This window comes from Anguilla anguilla, chromosome 15 (assembly GCF_013347855.1).
Source record: "Anguilla anguilla isolate fAngAng1 chromosome 15, fAngAng1.pri, whole genome shotgun sequence".
Taxonomy (NCBI): domain Eukaryota; kingdom Metazoa; phylum Chordata; class Actinopteri; order Anguilliformes; family Anguillidae; genus Anguilla; species Anguilla anguilla.
Genome location: NC_049215.1, coordinates 11,854,288 through 11,870,911, shown reverse-complemented (window position 1 = coordinate 11,870,911; position 16,624 = coordinate 11,854,288). Strand labels below are relative to the sequence as shown.

The 16,624-nt window shown below is 52.5% G+C and overlaps 1 protein-coding gene across 14 annotated transcripts in view; it reads right to left on the bottom strand.

Moving 5' to 3' along the window:
- The window catches only part of tns1b (tensin 1b), a 221,163-nt gene that overhangs the window by 24,761 nt on the left and 179,778 nt on the right, over positions 1-16,624 (bottom strand). For 11 of the 14 annotated variants that reach the window (XM_035394356.1, XM_035394360.1, XM_035394357.1 and 8 more), the window contains 2 exons: positions 6,221-7,771; positions 2,811-2,891 (listed from right to left, as the gene is read on the bottom strand). In XM_035394356.1, coding sequence (XP_035250247.1) covers positions 2,811-2,891; positions 6,221-7,771 — 1,632 coding nt within the window. The remainder of the gene's footprint in view (positions 1-2,810; positions 2,892-6,220; positions 7,772-16,624) is intronic. The other 3 variants (XM_035394364.1, XM_035394367.1, XM_035394370.1) reach the window with 1 other exon arrangement.

Sequence of the window (16,624 nt, the reverse complement as noted above, 5' to 3'; positions counted from 1 at the left end):
TGCAGGAGTCCCCGCCCCCGCCGCTCCCCCAGAGAGCCGACCGCCACCGTCAGCCGCGTTCCACCGCCGTCAGAGACCGGCGAGCAGAGCCGCCCGCCAACAGCGCACGGAGGGACCTGAGCATCCAAGCCCAGGGTCGCAGTATCAAACCCAGAGCCCCAGTATCAAACCCAGCGACCCAGTATCAAACCCAGCGTCCCAGTATCAAATCAAGGCCCCAGTATAAATCCCAGGGTCCCAGTATCAAACCCAGGGCCCCAGTATCAAACCCAGGGTCCCAGTGTCAAACCCAGGGTCCCAGTGTCAAACCCAGGGCCCCAGTATCAAACCCAGGGCCCCAGTATCAAACCCAGGGTCCCAGTGTCAAACCCAGGGTCGCAGTATCAAAGGCAGGGTCCCAGTATTAAACCCAGCTTTCCAGCATCCGTGACAAACACCCAGTCTTAATAATAATGGCATAACACATCCTCGGTAAACAAAGCTTCCTGTCCCTGACAGAACGACAGCGACGTGCTCCCCGTCAGAGGAGACGAGCACCGACAGCCTGAAAACGTCCAAACCGCCGAAGCGCACACATGAAATCTATTTGCGTTCTCCATCTGCTTTTAATCGCGTCGCTACGGAAATGTCAACATGTTAGGGCCGCGTGTGACAGATCGGGGAGCCAGGGCAGCTCGCGATGAATCTCGCGTGTGACGGAGACGGAGCCGTTTGTAGCGGGTTTCCCGCGAGAGATCTTGTGAGGGGGTCCCTAACCAAAGGCGTCGGTGTCCCGCGCAGCTGTTCGGGTCAGGTTCCGAACCTGGTCACCCCGGCAACAGAGCAGGCGCAGATAATAGATCCCAGCTGCGAATCCCAACGCCGATGGCGTTTTGCCCCTCCCCTGTTCTGACTACTACATCAGCACAACAGACACGGAGAATAACAGAGAGATGGCATAGCGACGTCAGAGTATCCTTTCCTACAGGAGAAAACACAAAAGTAGCACTGGATCTCTCTCTCTTTCTATCTTTCTCTCTCTGTCTCTCTGAAATCCAAGGTCAAATGGAACTTTATGGTATGACAAATAAAACTGATGTTGAAGTTCACGAACACAAAAGTAACAGACCCTATCTAAGATGTCTCCTTGACTATCGATCTCTCTATGTGTCTCTCTGACTGTCCTCTCATTTTTCAATTCCCTCCCTCTATCTCTTGATTTATCTCTTTCTCATCCTCTCTGTCTGTCACTCTTTATCTCCTCTCTAGTTTCTTTCTCATCCTCTCAGTCTCTCTCCCTCTCTATCGCTTGCTCTGTTTCTCACTCACTCTCTCTCTCTCTCTCTCTCTCTCTCTCTCTGCACCAGTTCAGACAGGCAGCAGTAAGCAGCCTATCTAAATGACCACCCTGTTATCTACGCACGGTGCTCTGAGGCGACTCCCTTTCAACACAACCCAGTTCCACTGAAATGCCGCTGTCAGGTACGCAGCAGCACAAGAGCTACCAGCCTGACCAATGAGCATACAGCAGCTGCGCATCTCTCAGCCAATCCCAGCTAACAGACAACAGATAACATCCGCGCAGTCCCGGTGACACAGTGTCGTGAAATAACACAGTGTGCCGGCTACAGTGCGAGAACACAGCCGAAAGGCCTTGGTGCACAGGCCACTATCTGCACGGTGTGGTTCTGTCCTCAGGGCAAACTGAATCACTCAGCACACCCACAGTAACTTTTTCAGTTTTATTCTATTCAGCTACAAGAGTTATACAAGATATGTATAGGGGGAACTGTCCAAAGCCCAATGAAGTAATATGCTATATGTTTCTCTATTCTAATTTTTATGTAAAGACTCTTATTTCCCACAGTACACATACTGTATGATGACTTAAACATGGCTTTAGTGTTTTACATTTCATTTTTTTTGAGTGGAATCAATGTAGTACTACAGAAATCGGCCAGTTAGTGTTGTATCCTTTTTTGTGTATCATGAAGCTGTTTGTGGTCTCCAAGGTCAATTCCATTCCAACTCAGGAAATTCATGGATAAAAAACCCCTATGCAATAGTATGGACATTCTTTAATTCATGAACTGGTTGAATTGATGGGATCTGAACCCAAACCCTGCTGCCCTCCTTCAGTGAGAACATGTCTTAAGTGCTCATGTGTCAGGGATATATGATGTTAATGTATTTTACAGTGCAGTGGGATGAAACACTCCTAGAAATCTACGTTTTTGGGGAATGGTGAATTAGACGGGAAGTGGTGTATGATGGGAAAAAATAACCATGGAGAAAAGAAGCAAGGGTGTTGGGTGAGTCAGACAGGAAAAGAGAGTGAGAGAAAGAGATAGAGAGATAGAAAGAAATAAAGAGAGGGAGAGACAGAGAAAGAGAGTGAGAGAAAGTGGGGGAAGTAAAGAGAGAAGAAAGAGAGAGAGAGAGGGAGAGGAAGGGAAAAAGAGAGAGAAAGCAAGAGAGAGAAGTAAAGAAAGAGAGAAGGAAGGAGAGGGGGAGCGAGAGAGAGAAGAAAGAGAGAAGGAAGGAGAGGGAGAGCAAGAGAGAGAAGAAAGAGAGAAGGAAGGAGAGGGAGGGAGAGAGAAAGCAAGAGAGAGAAGTAAAGAAAGAGAGAAGGAAGAAGAGGGAGAGCAAGAGAGAGAAGAAAGAGAGAGAGGGAGAGGGAGAGAAAGAGAGAGAGAAAGAGAGAGAAAGCAAGAGAGAGATGTAAAAAGAGAGAAGGAAGGAGAGGGAGAGCAAGAGCAAGAGAGAGAAGAAAGAGAGATGGAAGGAGAGGGAGAGAGAGAGAGAGAGAGGGGGAGAGGGAGGCAACAAACCGGAGAAGGAAAAGGAGCGGTGCCGCGTTGCCTGGGGCAGCAGAAAGTTTTGTTTCATCCCCCGGATGCGAGCGTTGTACTCTGCGGCGGGACGCCCCGGGGGGTGATGGGAGTTCGGGAGTCGGGAGGAAGAGGAGGAGCGAGAGGAGGATGAGGAAGGAGGTGGAGAGGGAGATGCGGTGGCGTGAAGGGACGGTCCGCAGGGTAGGAGGGATGGAAGACGTGGCACAGAGGACGAAAAAGAAAAACGGGGAGAAAGAAAAGAGACCGGGTTACTCTCCGAGCCGGAGACCTTTTTCACTTCAGATACTTTTCAGTGTGAACTTTTATTTTATTCAACTGGCGTAGCAGAGGGGCGGATTCCACTGACATGCACTCTGAAAGGCCCCCCTGTGTAGACCGTGAAGCTGCCTGTTCATAAAACAACAGCAATACTGACTGAGTACCTGTTCGAACGTCTGACAGCCAAACAATGCGATCCTTTCTTTTCCTTTTCGGTCCTGTTGCCCAGATGTGACCACGGATCACAGGTCTCGGTGAAATTCTAAGCGCAGTGCATCTAAAAAAAGGGGGTCTGCTTGCCTGATGTCGGAGAGTAGCAGAGGCTGCAGGGGGCAGTTTTTTTTTATCTGAACCGGTTGCCGTTTGTAAGGTAAAAACAAAAAAGCAGCAGACCCCGTGGCTCTCCACCCCTGGGCTCGACAAAGCGCTCCTACTTCCTCTCAAAAGCCCCAGGGCTAATCGGTGGACGTAACGACAGCTGTCAATCACTGTCACCGCTCCCAGTGCGAACTGACCAGCGGGCGGGAGGTCACATGATCCCAGCCCCGGGCTGTTTATCTCTCCGACAGGAGCGGTAAAGAGAGGGCCGCTGCGTTTTCACTCCGCGGCCAATAAAAAACCTGACAGCTCCCCGCACGCCGTCCCTTCTTCGAGCCGAGAGCTTCTGCGCTCGGATTGGTTTTAAAAGGTGCTTTCCTCCCAGCCGATCACAGGACGCCCGTATGTACTCGTTTCGGGAAAACGAGGCTGCCGTGTTCGAGGGAGGTCTCCCTCTCAGACCCCCCCCCCCCCCGCCCCCCCCCTTTCACCTCAGACTGACAATGCGAGGCCCCCGCCACCTCTGGACTGTGTTTTTAACCCTGTGCATTACACACGCAGAGAACACAGTCACAGAGCCTTCAGTGCACGTAACGCAGTGCCGCTGCACCACACCTTTTAAAAGACTGCGCTGCAGGTTCAGCTTTGAGATGCTTCGACTCATGAGGTCATGCAAATCGTACACATGGATGCTTTTCATTTTCCCATTGGCAGCGGACGTACTTTAAGCCTGAGAACTTGTTTACAGTAAGTAGCATTTTGCGTAAAAGCGTCCCGATTTTTTCACGGCTCTGCCGGAGGAACGAGGCGACAATCCCTCCTTCCGCCACTAGGGGGAGGCGGCGCGCTCGCCGCCGCGACTCCGCAGGCGACGTATCCGATTACCGCCGAGAATGCACCGCATGGGCCGCCCCAAAGCAGAAACAGACGGTCTATTCTTAACCCCTTACATTTTACATATCGGCGCGCTCATCTCTCCCTCTCCCCGGACCCAGACGGCTCGGGCTATGCGGAGGCCGTACTGTATGCGGGACGCTAAGAATACCGTGATGGCCATTCCAGAGACGGGGAGAGCTGGACTCCGTGACTCCCGCGCTCGTCATTAGACAGACTGGAGAAGGCCCGGGTACTTCCGCTCGCTTTGGGTAGCCGGCCCAAGATTAGATCTGCCCAGGGGGCTACACTGTGATGCAGCTATGACAACACAGATCGCGTTATGGAGTAAGTATAGAAACCAGACGGCGCTGCTTCCGGTCGCCGCCAAGCCAGACGCGCGGAGCCGTCCGTCTGCTCTTGCTCATGGGGGTTGAGGCTAGATTGAATTTACCCCTCCGTTTGTACGATAGCCAATCGACCAGGCGACGGGAGCGACACATCGCAGTCACTTCCCTGTTGCGCTATAGGGACATTGACCAAAAAAAATCAGTTTGGTCCATAAATCAGGGGAGACGAAATATGCCATGTCCCCCCGAGCCTAACTGCAGAGGGGTCGTCCGATCGCACGACCTCCTGTCCGGGAACCTGAGGTCTATCGCCGTGGCGACACGGCGGGAGAGAGAAGGCGTGGCGGGAGTGGGCAGCAGGAGCGGAACAGAACGGAACACAGCGATCCGTTGGCGGACGGCGGACAATGCCTCCCATTGTGACCTCACAATGCTCAGAAAAGCAGGCGGGCAGAAACAGGGGCTTTGTCCATAAAAGGTTGCCGCTGAATATTCATGAGCCCAGCCTAAATATGTGAGCCATCGGCCCCAGAGGATGCAAGTATTTCAGCTATTCTCGGAGAGAAACGGAAGTAAAAAAAAATTGAGTCTTTCCGCTTAAAAAATAAAAATTCAACTTTCAAAGTTCACCAATAGTTAGCTGTCACACGGAAGGTGTGTTAGAAGGTAGAATCTTAATGACATTTTGTTTGGCCCAGCTGGTCTCAGTGTATTTCACACTGAAAAGTTTTTGGTGGAAAAACTGGTTTAAAATCTGTCCTCAGATGCCACGGACGATCGTCTTTAAAAGCAGCTGCTGTGGAGCATGTTAACGAGCTTTTGTCAAGTTCCAGCTTTCTGTGTCCGACAAAGACCTCTTTCACTGAAAACTTGGGAGAGTTCGATTTCCCCTTCCAACTTTCCATGCCATTATTTTCCATCTTCGACACGAAACGTGATTACTGGCTGTGCTCTGAGGTGACAGACTGTTCTGTGGAAGATCACTGGCCTGCAGCAGAGCTTCTCTGAGAATGTTCCCCCAGACTCATGACTGCACATGTAATGGCTTACTTGCTACACAAGAACACTGGTGTATTGAATAAACTAGAATAAAACATTGAAAGAATCAACACAATAAGACCACAGGCACAAAAACGCTACCTGTTACACTGCAACTTTCTGAAAGCTGAATAATTTACGGTATTATATTACAAAATAACCTAAGCTGGAAAAGCGCAAATTTAAAAGATAAAGAAAAAGCAACGCTAGTTCAGGTTATCGGTTTTAGTAAATCGTAATACAATAAACAATGCTAAACAATGCATTAAGAAGTAAAGAGGAATGCGCAGAGCAACAATCGAGAGAAATGCTCTAACATTTTTTTTTAAAGAGGAGATACAGATTCTACTGGGCCTGAGATTGAGGTCAAATCAAATCAAATCAAATGTATCTGTATAGCGCTTTTTTACAGAGAACCGTCAGGAAGACACTTTACAAAGTAGCAGAAACAGAGCAAGAAACAGAGCAAAAGAGACAAATCCAGGCCTGAACCTCCTAAAAACAAGCCCATGAGGTAAAGATCTCCCGGAGACGGAGGCGAGCTCTCACCTGCCACGCGATGGGCCACCAGGCCCTGCACCCCCAGGTTCTCCTCCTCGGGGTCCGTCTCCTTGGCCGGGGTCTGCACGGGGAGGGGGGAGGAGGAGGCGCTGTAGCTGTGCTGCTGCTGGACGGCGGGCTGGTGCTGCTCCTGGGGCTCGGGGGAGCTGGCGGCCATGCCGGACGGGTACGTGTTTAGGGGCCTCAGCTGCAGCTGGCCGAAAGTCGGGGAGGGGTCGGAGGGGTAGGCCAGGACCCCGGGGCCCGCCTGGTACGGGACGCTAGCCGCCACGGGCTGGTGGTAGGCGGAGGGGTCGTAGGGCTCGGTGGGGTACCCCCCGACAGGGCCCTGCTGGTACTGGGGGGGCGAGAAGTCGGCGGGGTAGCCCCCGACGGGACCCGGCTGGTACTGGGGGGGCGAGGGCTCGCCGTAGTAGCCGTGGATGGCGCTGTCGGCCTGGTAGGAGGGCCTGGCGTGGGCCTGGGCCAGGGAGGGCTGGACGGTGACCACGCCCGGCTCGACGGGGGCGCTGTGGGACTTGGGCACCGGCGTGTGGGCGGGGTCCAGGTCCAGCATCAGCATGTTGAGGGTCTCGATGGACTGCTGGATCTCGGTCTGGGAGGCGGCCCGGGGGAACTCGGGCAGCCCGTGCGGGTGCTGCAGGGGGGCGGGGCTGTAGCTGGCCCCCTCGGCCAGCGGCTCCTCGGGAACGCCGTACTGCTGCCAGACGTTCAGGCCCCGCTGCACCGCGTCTCGGCTGCTGGTGCTCCGGGCGGGGGCCCTGGGCATGGCCGCCTTGTAGGGCGCCTCCCCCCCGAAGGACTGCGAGCGGAACACGGCGCCGTTCTGTCGCGGGTCGTAGCCCCCCCGCGGGGGCCCCGCGTCCACGATGCGCTCCTGCGCCGACGCCGAGCCCTGCATCCGGTGGACGGGCATGTCGGCCGCCCTGTCCGGGTACGGGACGTCCTGCCCGTTGATGACTGTCTCGGGCTGGTAGTACAGGTCGGCGGGCGTGGCTCGGCCCTCCAGGGACGAGAGGGTGCCCAGGCTGTCCACGCTGTTGGCCTCCTGGCTGGCGGGCAGCTCGTCGTCGAGGATGTCCGTCTCCCGCTCAGCGCTGTCCTGCCCGTTAACGTGGACCTGGGCGGGCACCAGGTGCAGCTTGCCGCCCCCGGGGCTGGAGGTGGGGGCCGGGTAGGCCTGCTGGCCGGCCGGAGGCTCCAGTCCACTCAGCAGCTGGTCCAGCTCCTTCTTCTCCTCGGGGCTCAGGGGCGGGGCCGGCTGAGGCTGCGGGGGCGGAGCCTGCTGCTGCGGGGGCGGAGCCTGCTGGTGCTGGCCCGGCTCATCGGTGCGATCAGTCTTTATGGAGGCGGTGGAGTTGCCCGAGTCGCTGCTGACCGAGAGGGCGTGGTCCACCGCCGGGAGGGTGTGTTCGGCGGCCGGGAGGGCAGGCTCTGCCGCGGGCAGGCCGTTGGCGGTGACCGATTCGTCCACGGACTCCTTCTTGCGGACTTTGGCGTAGAGGCTGCCGTCGAGAGGGCCCTGCGTGTGAACCACGTCTGGAAGGAAGGTGCCAGAAACACAGGCCTTAGCGCACACGAGCATGCCAGCAATAACACACATCCACATCTTCACACAAAGACTGCACTGTACTGATCTATATGTTACCTACAAACTTTAAGAAGACTATTAGGGATTTCTAACTAACCACCTTTTACGAACCCTAGATGACCTGTGTAAGGACTTAGCGAAAAACGATGCGTAAGGGTCTTCCCCTAACAGAGATGCACAGGTGCATTCTGGGATACCCGCACCTGCTGAGCAGCGGCAGGGTGGCACTCTCTGAAAACGGCAGCTGTGTTACTGCTGTCTAAACAGAAAGAGAGACTCGGATGACCTGCGCTGCCTGTCTTACCCCCCCCCCACACCCGCACCCCCACCCCTCAGTCACCTGCCACCTCATGCAGTTCCTCGCTGCTGACTGATGCAGTTCTTCGCTCGGGAACTCTCTCTACTCTTTATAACTCATTTCATCACCTGCTGGTGTTCAGTGCACTGGTCAGTGTGTTAGACTCCTGTCTAGTGTACAGCCATTGTTTGCTATTTAACTTGAGTTGCTCAGGTAAAAAAAATCCAGAGCAAGGTTCCCTTTTTCCATTAACATGTGTGCCTGCTTGGAAAATGATGATGATGATGAGAACATTCCCACCCATTCAGCAAAGCTGTGACGAGTGAACTGGCAACTCCATTATAACCAAATTTAAACTTTAAAAACAGTCACACCCATGCTGTAAGTAGAGCCAAGCTCACCCCTGCTTAACATTTTCCATTAGTGACTATCCCTCCTACACACATGCTGCACATACTCACACACACATACACACGCACACACGCACACACACATGCACACACACACACACACATACAGCAGCAGCAGTCACTCCCCTTGGCTATAACTAAATCCCAAACCAATAGGGCATTCCCAGGAAAACCCACAAGGAATGAGTCAGCCATTCAGTCATGGAAAAGAAGAATCAGAAAAGGTTTAAAGCTCTTCCTGAGTCTTTTTGGATTCAAAACACATATTTCCTTTCTCCTTTACACCCCAACACCCCCCCCCCCCATGTGCACACACACACATACACATGCATGCACATACACACTCACATTCACACACACACACACACTCACATTCATATGCGCACACACACACACACACACACACACAAGCACAAGCACACACACACACACACTCACATTCATATGCACACACACACATACACACAAGCACACACACACACACACACACACACACACGCAGACACACACACAAACACTCACATTCATATGCGCACACACACACACACACACACACACACACACACTCACATTCATATGCGCACACACACACACACACACACACACACACACACAAGCACAAGCACACATACACACACGCACACACATACACACACACACACAAGCACAAGCACACACACACACACGCACACACAGACACACACACACACATACACACACACACACACAAGCACAAGCACACACACACACAAGCACACACACACACACGCACACACACACACACACTCCCCCTGGTTTCTGACGCTATGCTAACAGCCAGGCTTCCTGTCCTGGAGATAACAGTGTTTCCATTCTGACAGCGTCTCCATTGTTTCCCCGACGGCCAGGTGACCAGGCCCAGACACAGTTAGTTTGTTATTTTGGAGAGCGAGGACACAAAATGGCCTCTCTTCACTGTCTCCCCAAACCACGCCGAAAATGCTTCATTAAGAGCGTAAAATATTTCTACAATAACACGGCAAATGTGCTCTGTCCCAACTGCAATGCACCTTCTGAACATCCTCAGAATCAGCTCACACCACTAATAAGCTACTCTTAAAGGTGAAATAAAACGTTCACAGATCATGATTATGTTGTACATACTAACGTACGCTGCGCATGTACTTTCCTGAATTACGCGTAACTGAATGTCCTGTTTATGAGTTATGTGTTGTCCTTGAATGTACGGCCTCTTCGTGAGACTGAAAGAACCAGACAGCGTGGCCTAATGTAACGTAATCTAATTTCAGGGTCCAGCCCTTTAACGGGACGCTGCTCTGCATTTCGGGCGGTCCGAGACACTGTCCCGCTGTGTCCGTGGGACCGGGGGCCCAGGGGGTCCGCTCGTGACCCCCGCGCCGTTGTTTTTCCCGCATGCCAGACGACCGCGGGCCGCCTCCTCTCCTTAGCGACAGCTGCGTTTTACGGGCCGTGAAACCGGCCAGCCGCGCCCCTCTCCCCCCCCCCCCCCGACGATGGCGAAACGCCGTTCGGGACGGCTCTGACTCGCTGCGCGGTCGTTGCGGCCGGGCGCCCGTCCGCGGATCCGAGGAGGCGGGCCCGCGAAACGCGGCGAGGAAAACGACGCCTTTTTTCGCACGGCGGGGCGGATTCCGGTCCCCCCCCCCCAACCCCCGCACGCTTAGCGAAATGTGCCTCAGCTTTTGCACAGAGCCACGACTGTGAGCCAGAGTCAGGGCGCAAACACCCACCTGCTCAGAATGTCACCGCAGAAACAAGTCCTAGTTTTAGTGTTTTAACATTTCTCCGCTTCGATTAGGGACTGATTTACGCCTGGGGCACTAGGTGATTGACATCTCCGCCCAGTCAGTGACATGAATGGATTTACAGGTAGATTCATTTATTCATTAATTATCAGGCAGAAAATAAATCCTGATCTGAGCGTCTGCACTACACCAATATCAGTCTATCGTCACAACTTTTGGATTAAGAAATGCAACGTGCAATTTTACAAAGGCTGACAGAGAGCCTGTACTGTGTCGTTCTGAGGTTCTGGGTTGTTCTACAGGCCAGTTGTGATTCTCGTGCCACGACCAAGCTGGAGAAAGGAGGCCCCAGAGAGAGGGAGTCACAAAAAGGGGGGTCCCGAAAAGAGAGGGTACCGAAGAGATGGACGGACCCCCATCAGACCCGAGTGCTGGTGATCACTGTGCTGCCATGGCCAACTGAGAGGCGGGTGAGGGCAGAACCATGTGACCAGCCACGGGCACGTAATCCTGCGCCCACTGGCAAGCAGTTCAGTTCACTGGGACTTCAGATCCAGTTTCTCAAGGCTTCCCCGAGCCTTCCGGACCTGCGTCATCAGCAGAGGTGGACAATTCAGGTTCAGAAAGTAAAAGCTCATCCCAGGATTTTGTTCCAGTCACCTGGATTTGCTAATGAGCACCATTCTTCAGCCAGGATGTAGAGCTAAATCAGCTGGCTGAGTTCAGGGGTGGATGAAATACACGGCAGGACTTTTGCTTTCTGACCCCTGGAATGTCCACCTCTGATAATCAGAGACTTTCTCAGCCTTTCCTGGACCTGCGTTATCAGAGTATCCACAAAAGTCCACTGTCTTGAATTCCGTTGAGTCATAGTCGCCACTGCTTCCATTTAAAGATAGAGAGCTTCAATATCCACCGTTTGTTCGTTTTTCAGTGTGAGTGGAGCTTTTAGTCCATATCCTCATCGCTGTTCACACATTACAGGTTCCCCCATGTCATATTCGACTTTGCAGGCTGCCGAAATAAATATCCCCCAGCGAGGAAGATGAAGCAGTCAGACCTGCCACGCACGCCCCTCTCCCCGACGAAGACACAGCTGGATCCAATCGGAATTTACAGCGCGCCCCATCAAAATAAAACGTGGGGAGCGGGAACGTGTGTGGGCTCCGCTCAGTGTCCACGTTCCAGCCCGGTGCTCATGGGAAACGCAGTTTGTGAACATGGGCCTTGTTTGCATTGCACATCTGCACATACAGTAGCACATCTGCGACAAATTACTTTTCCGTGAAGGACAAAAGGGCGTTTGTGCCAAGTGCAATTTTATGGACGGCAAATGGAGTTTTGATCCAGAGAATGGTGTTCTTGTTCGATGCTACACTTGTCCCTGAGTAGGAAATTAGAAGTGCACGTTCATCCTCATTATTACATCCATTCACACATTACAATAGTCAAGTGAGTGTTCCCTCTGAACCCATTTGCCACAAGATAACCATTCGCTTTCACAACGTCAATGGACTGCATGTCTTTCTCCAAAAGACGCAAAAACACTTTGACATGTTCGCACCTTTAAGTTGCCGGTATGATGTATCCCACAATCCCCGTGCTCACACGGGGACTCCTGCACACGCTCAGTAGCGCGGCGTGATGAAGCAGCACATGCCGTACACAGCGAGATAGCGCAGCTCTGCTAACCTTCAGTTTGCTTGCTTAGCAGAACACCCTGCTCAGTGCCGCACAGATGTAGCACGTTAGCGCTGCCGGATATTGATTGAAAGTATTCACATTTGCCAAAAGCGTATTCATATCCACTATGCGCCTTGTTCCAGAGTACACAGCGCAAGTGTACTACCAAAGGCTGCAGCCTACAAGCAGAAACCATCTGGTCAGGGGTCCATTTCCCTGACCACAGTATGAACAAGCCAGCAGTGGCATAAGAAATCTGTATGCAAAGAGAGGAACTGAGAAGACCTGTCATTGTGGAGGAGCCCACTGTTGTGACCCCAATGGAGGCAGTAAACGGGCACATCAGGGCGTGTGGGGGGGTTGGAGGCGGGTTTTAGGGGAAGGGGGGGTGCGCCAACCCTATGGGGTTCGTTCCGTGGGCTCAGATCGCCGGTCGACCTACTGTACAGTGGCCCGGAGGCGAACGCCCCCGGCCCAGCGTCGCTGCGGTTGCCCCCCTCATGTTTTTGCGAGAATCTGCACACGGCAGCGCCGGCGAGGAACGCCTCGGCCTTAAAACGGACCAGCGTCTATACTTCACCCCCGCCGTTCGCCGCCTGCGTGCAGGCGAGCGTGACACGCGATCGGGCGCGCCTCGTAAATCACGCCGTCGGCCCCGGCATGCGCGTCGTTATAAATAACAGGGCCGCTTAACACGCTTAAACGCTTTCGTCTAAGTTATTATTTTCGCTCGGTTTCGTTCTTTGCAAACACTAAACAAAACAAACAAAAACAGCACATATGCAACAAACAAAAAAAAAACACCCCTACCTGTCTAACGGTCACCCTCTTTATAATCCAGACAAGCCCAGAAAGTTGTTCGGAGGAGGAAAAATGAACAGATAAAAAACTTTGGAAAGACCCCCGTGCGGTTGGGACGGGAGGTCCCGCTGTGTCAGAGGGAGCTTCGGCAGTCAGAAAGAGCCGGAAAGGGAGCCCGGGCTCGGGCTGGGCTGTGCTGTCCTCCCCTGCATCGCGCACAGAGTGAAGGGCAGGGAGAGAGACTCAGTCCTGTCCAGTCCAACCGCTGCTCCTTTTTTAGCGGGACCCCACCCCCAACTCCCCCCCCCCCCCCCCCCCCCCCCCCCGAAACGGTGTGGGTCTGCATCATCTCCAAGCTATGCCTGACAGCATGACATCACTGCAACCGGGACGTCCACTCCTCCCTCTATCTCCGCCCCCTCCTGTCTCTAACTCTCTCTCTCTCCCTCTCTCTCTCCTCGCACTGCAACTCTGACATCCAACAGTTTCCAAGATACCTTGTCCACACATTTCCACTCACGCACACACAAACATGTTCACACACACACACACACAAACCCACACACACACACACACACACACACACGTCCACACACACACACACACACACACACACAAACCCACACACACACACACGTCCACTCACACACACACAAACAGGTTCACACACACACACAAACCCACACACACACACAAACATGTCCACTCATGCACACACATGTCCACTCTCGCACACACATACACACACATGTCCATTCACGCACACACACACACACTATATCTTCTCCACATCAGTGACTGGAACTTAGTAATACAGAAACTTATGTAGTTTTAAGACAGTTTTGTTATCCAAACTCTCTGATTCTCTCTGACAGTAACTGTGAAGACTCCAGATTAAGATTCATCTATGTCTTCAAGATATGGCTATCCTTATTCAGAATCATCCTTATTCAGAGTCATTCAGAATCATTACATTCCATTGTAACGATGGTGAAAAAACTCAAAACATACTTCCCATCTGATAACGTATGCACAAAAAAACACACCAAGCCTTAACACCGTTTCCTAAAAACAAGGCTTGAGTTGTCTCACGCGTATGGTAATGCCTCTCGGGAGACCACGGACGCTGTCCCTTTAAGGGGGGAAATACCTGGAGGTCATTCTATATGTGTTGTGAAGATACTGCAGCTTACGTGAGCTGTCACTCGTGACGCTAATGACTTAGAGACACGGTTTATCGGTTTGTTCCAGAAGCTAAACTCCGCGCATAAACCATCCCCTTTTCCGCGTACTGTTTACAAGACTAAGCAGAGGCTGCCTTCTCATTACCCACAAAGTGTCAGGAGGCAACATTTAAGCTGACTGCAGACTTTCATCTCCAAATAAGCACAAACTTGTGCTCTCCAAGGTTTAATGAATCAGAAAAAAATATTATGGGGGGATGAAAAAATTCTATCAAACTTAGTATTTGTTTTTGAAAAGGACACAAAGACACAGATCTGTCCTCTGCATATAGAACAAAAAACGAACTTCCATTTCAACCAATCGTAGACCGGACGTCTTAAATAAACTGTGAAACAGCATGTATGGCATTCCCTTAATAAACACATGGTCCGCCAGGTATGCCATTGCCAAAAAGGGACATATGTGAAGTCTGTGCAGTGACTCAGAGGAAAGCTTCCTGCTGCAGAGGCTAACAGTCATTTCCAGGAAAGGGCTTTAGAGAGGGGAGGGCCCAGGTGAAGGGTGGCTTTTAAATTCATAAAAGTGACAAAATTATCATCGAGATTCTGCTCTGAAAATTGCGTACGGGTAAATTTCCGATAAAAGCTAAATTTTCTTTTTTATTCTTGTTTTTGTTTTTTCAGTGTGGCAAATAGCATGCCCACTCCTGTACAGGCAGAGACCTCTGGGAGTTTGAGTCCAGGCTTGATTCAGTGCTGGACACTCTGTAGGACACTCCAGGGAGGGAACACATGAGGAGGGCAGAACCTACGCGTGCTGAATGACTGGATGTTGCTACCTTTCATGTTCTTATCGAGTGATGCGCAGGATGGGTGAAATCCCCGTTCTGAAGCACAGAACTATGGGAATTGGAGTCTCTCGCGGCAGCTGCACCCTGGGGAATGGGGCGTGTCTGAATGCCTGGCGATGACCTCAGTTCGCAGCCTTAAGTCACCCGGCGGAGAGACGGCTTGTGTTCCGCTGTGCCAGGGATAAATCCGTGCCCATGGATACGCCGGGGAACACACGTTCCGCTCATTCAGAGCTGACACGCCAAAGTCACGGCAACACACGCGAGGAACATTCCGAGGAGCGCGTTCTCGCCGGGCGCAACGTTCCGTCGATGGCCCCGCCACGCAGGGGCGACGCCATGGAACGGCATGTGCTCTCCGCTCCAGGCCGTCTTCGCCCGAGCCACGCCAGCCTTCGCCGCACCCCCCCTCGATCCGCTGCGACAGGCGGTACGGCGAAACAGCCGCGCCCCGCCCCGCCGCGCACCCCCGAATGACGCCGTGGGGAGCGCCGCTGGCCTCGCGGGAAGAGGACGCAGAACGCCGCGCCGTCAGCGGGCGGCACGAACAGCGAACTCCGTGAACCGATACTTAAGCGTTCGACATTCAGCAACGGGGCGGGAAATTAAAACCCACCCCCCCCCCTCCCCCCCACCCACTCTCCCCCCCACCTCTCTCAACCCTCTGGAAAAAACAAGTCAAATGTCACGCGTGATATTTAGGGTTGGGTGCCGGAACCCGGTACCACTATGGTCCCGGTTCCCGTACGGCCCGGTACCCTACCGGACCCGATCGCGACGCGGATTTTGTTGTCTCGTTTTGGCGCCGCGCGCCTTCGCGCTGGCTAACGCTACACTCGCTCTGTCAGCGACAGCAGCCACCGTTAGCAAAGCCAGCTAGCGTTAAACTCCGCCAAAAGCAAAATGGTGTAAATTATGAGTATAAAGTATAATTTAAACAATTAAATTAATTAATTAATTAATTTGTCTTGTATATTTGTAGGTATCAGTTCAGGCACCAGTAACGTTTTAAAAGTCGTTTTTAGTATTGGTATCAGCAGAATTTAAACAGTACCCATCCCTCGTAATATTACATTCACAAATTGAAAGACCAACAGCCTACAGGTCACTGCTCTACAACTGACTGACCCTCAGGAGAGAAGACTCGTTTGAACCGTGACATAGACAATGCCCTCGTATAAAACAGAAATAGGTTCTCTATTAATAAAGAGCTCTTTAAGTGCTTTTTTTTATGTGGAAACAGCAGGTGCTATGCCCGTGGCCTTCTCTATAAATAATACAAACACGGAAGACGGTTTCAAGGTGCTACTGGGTGTTCGCATCCATCAAAACAACAGTACTGTTCAAAGTGTCAGATGGGTGAGTCACCACCGAGCTCGCAGGAGTTAGCCAGAGTTAGCCTGCGTTTAGCCAGAGTCACGCTCCTGCACCGCATCAAGCAGAAACCCTGACCGCCATGTCAGACCGCCGACCGCCACAGCGCTAACTGCTACGGGCTAACTTTGTAATGAGTTTAAGCTACAAGCGCTAATACATGTTAGCGTGTTGGTGATGCGGCACCGAGGAGCTGGGGTGGGATCACCCAGGCCTGACGTGTTAGCACGTTGGTCCGTCTGATCCGGATGTCAAAATTCAGCGGACAGGTCGGGGGGCAACCCTGCTCAGTCCAAAGTTCAAAAGCTTCAAACACCCACAGCTAGCTTCGTTTTTGAGATATTAAGCTTTCGAGTCCCGTAACAGAATTGTTTTTACACTGCATCTATGCTGGTTTCAACGTGTTTAAAACAGCAATTCCAGATGCATAATAT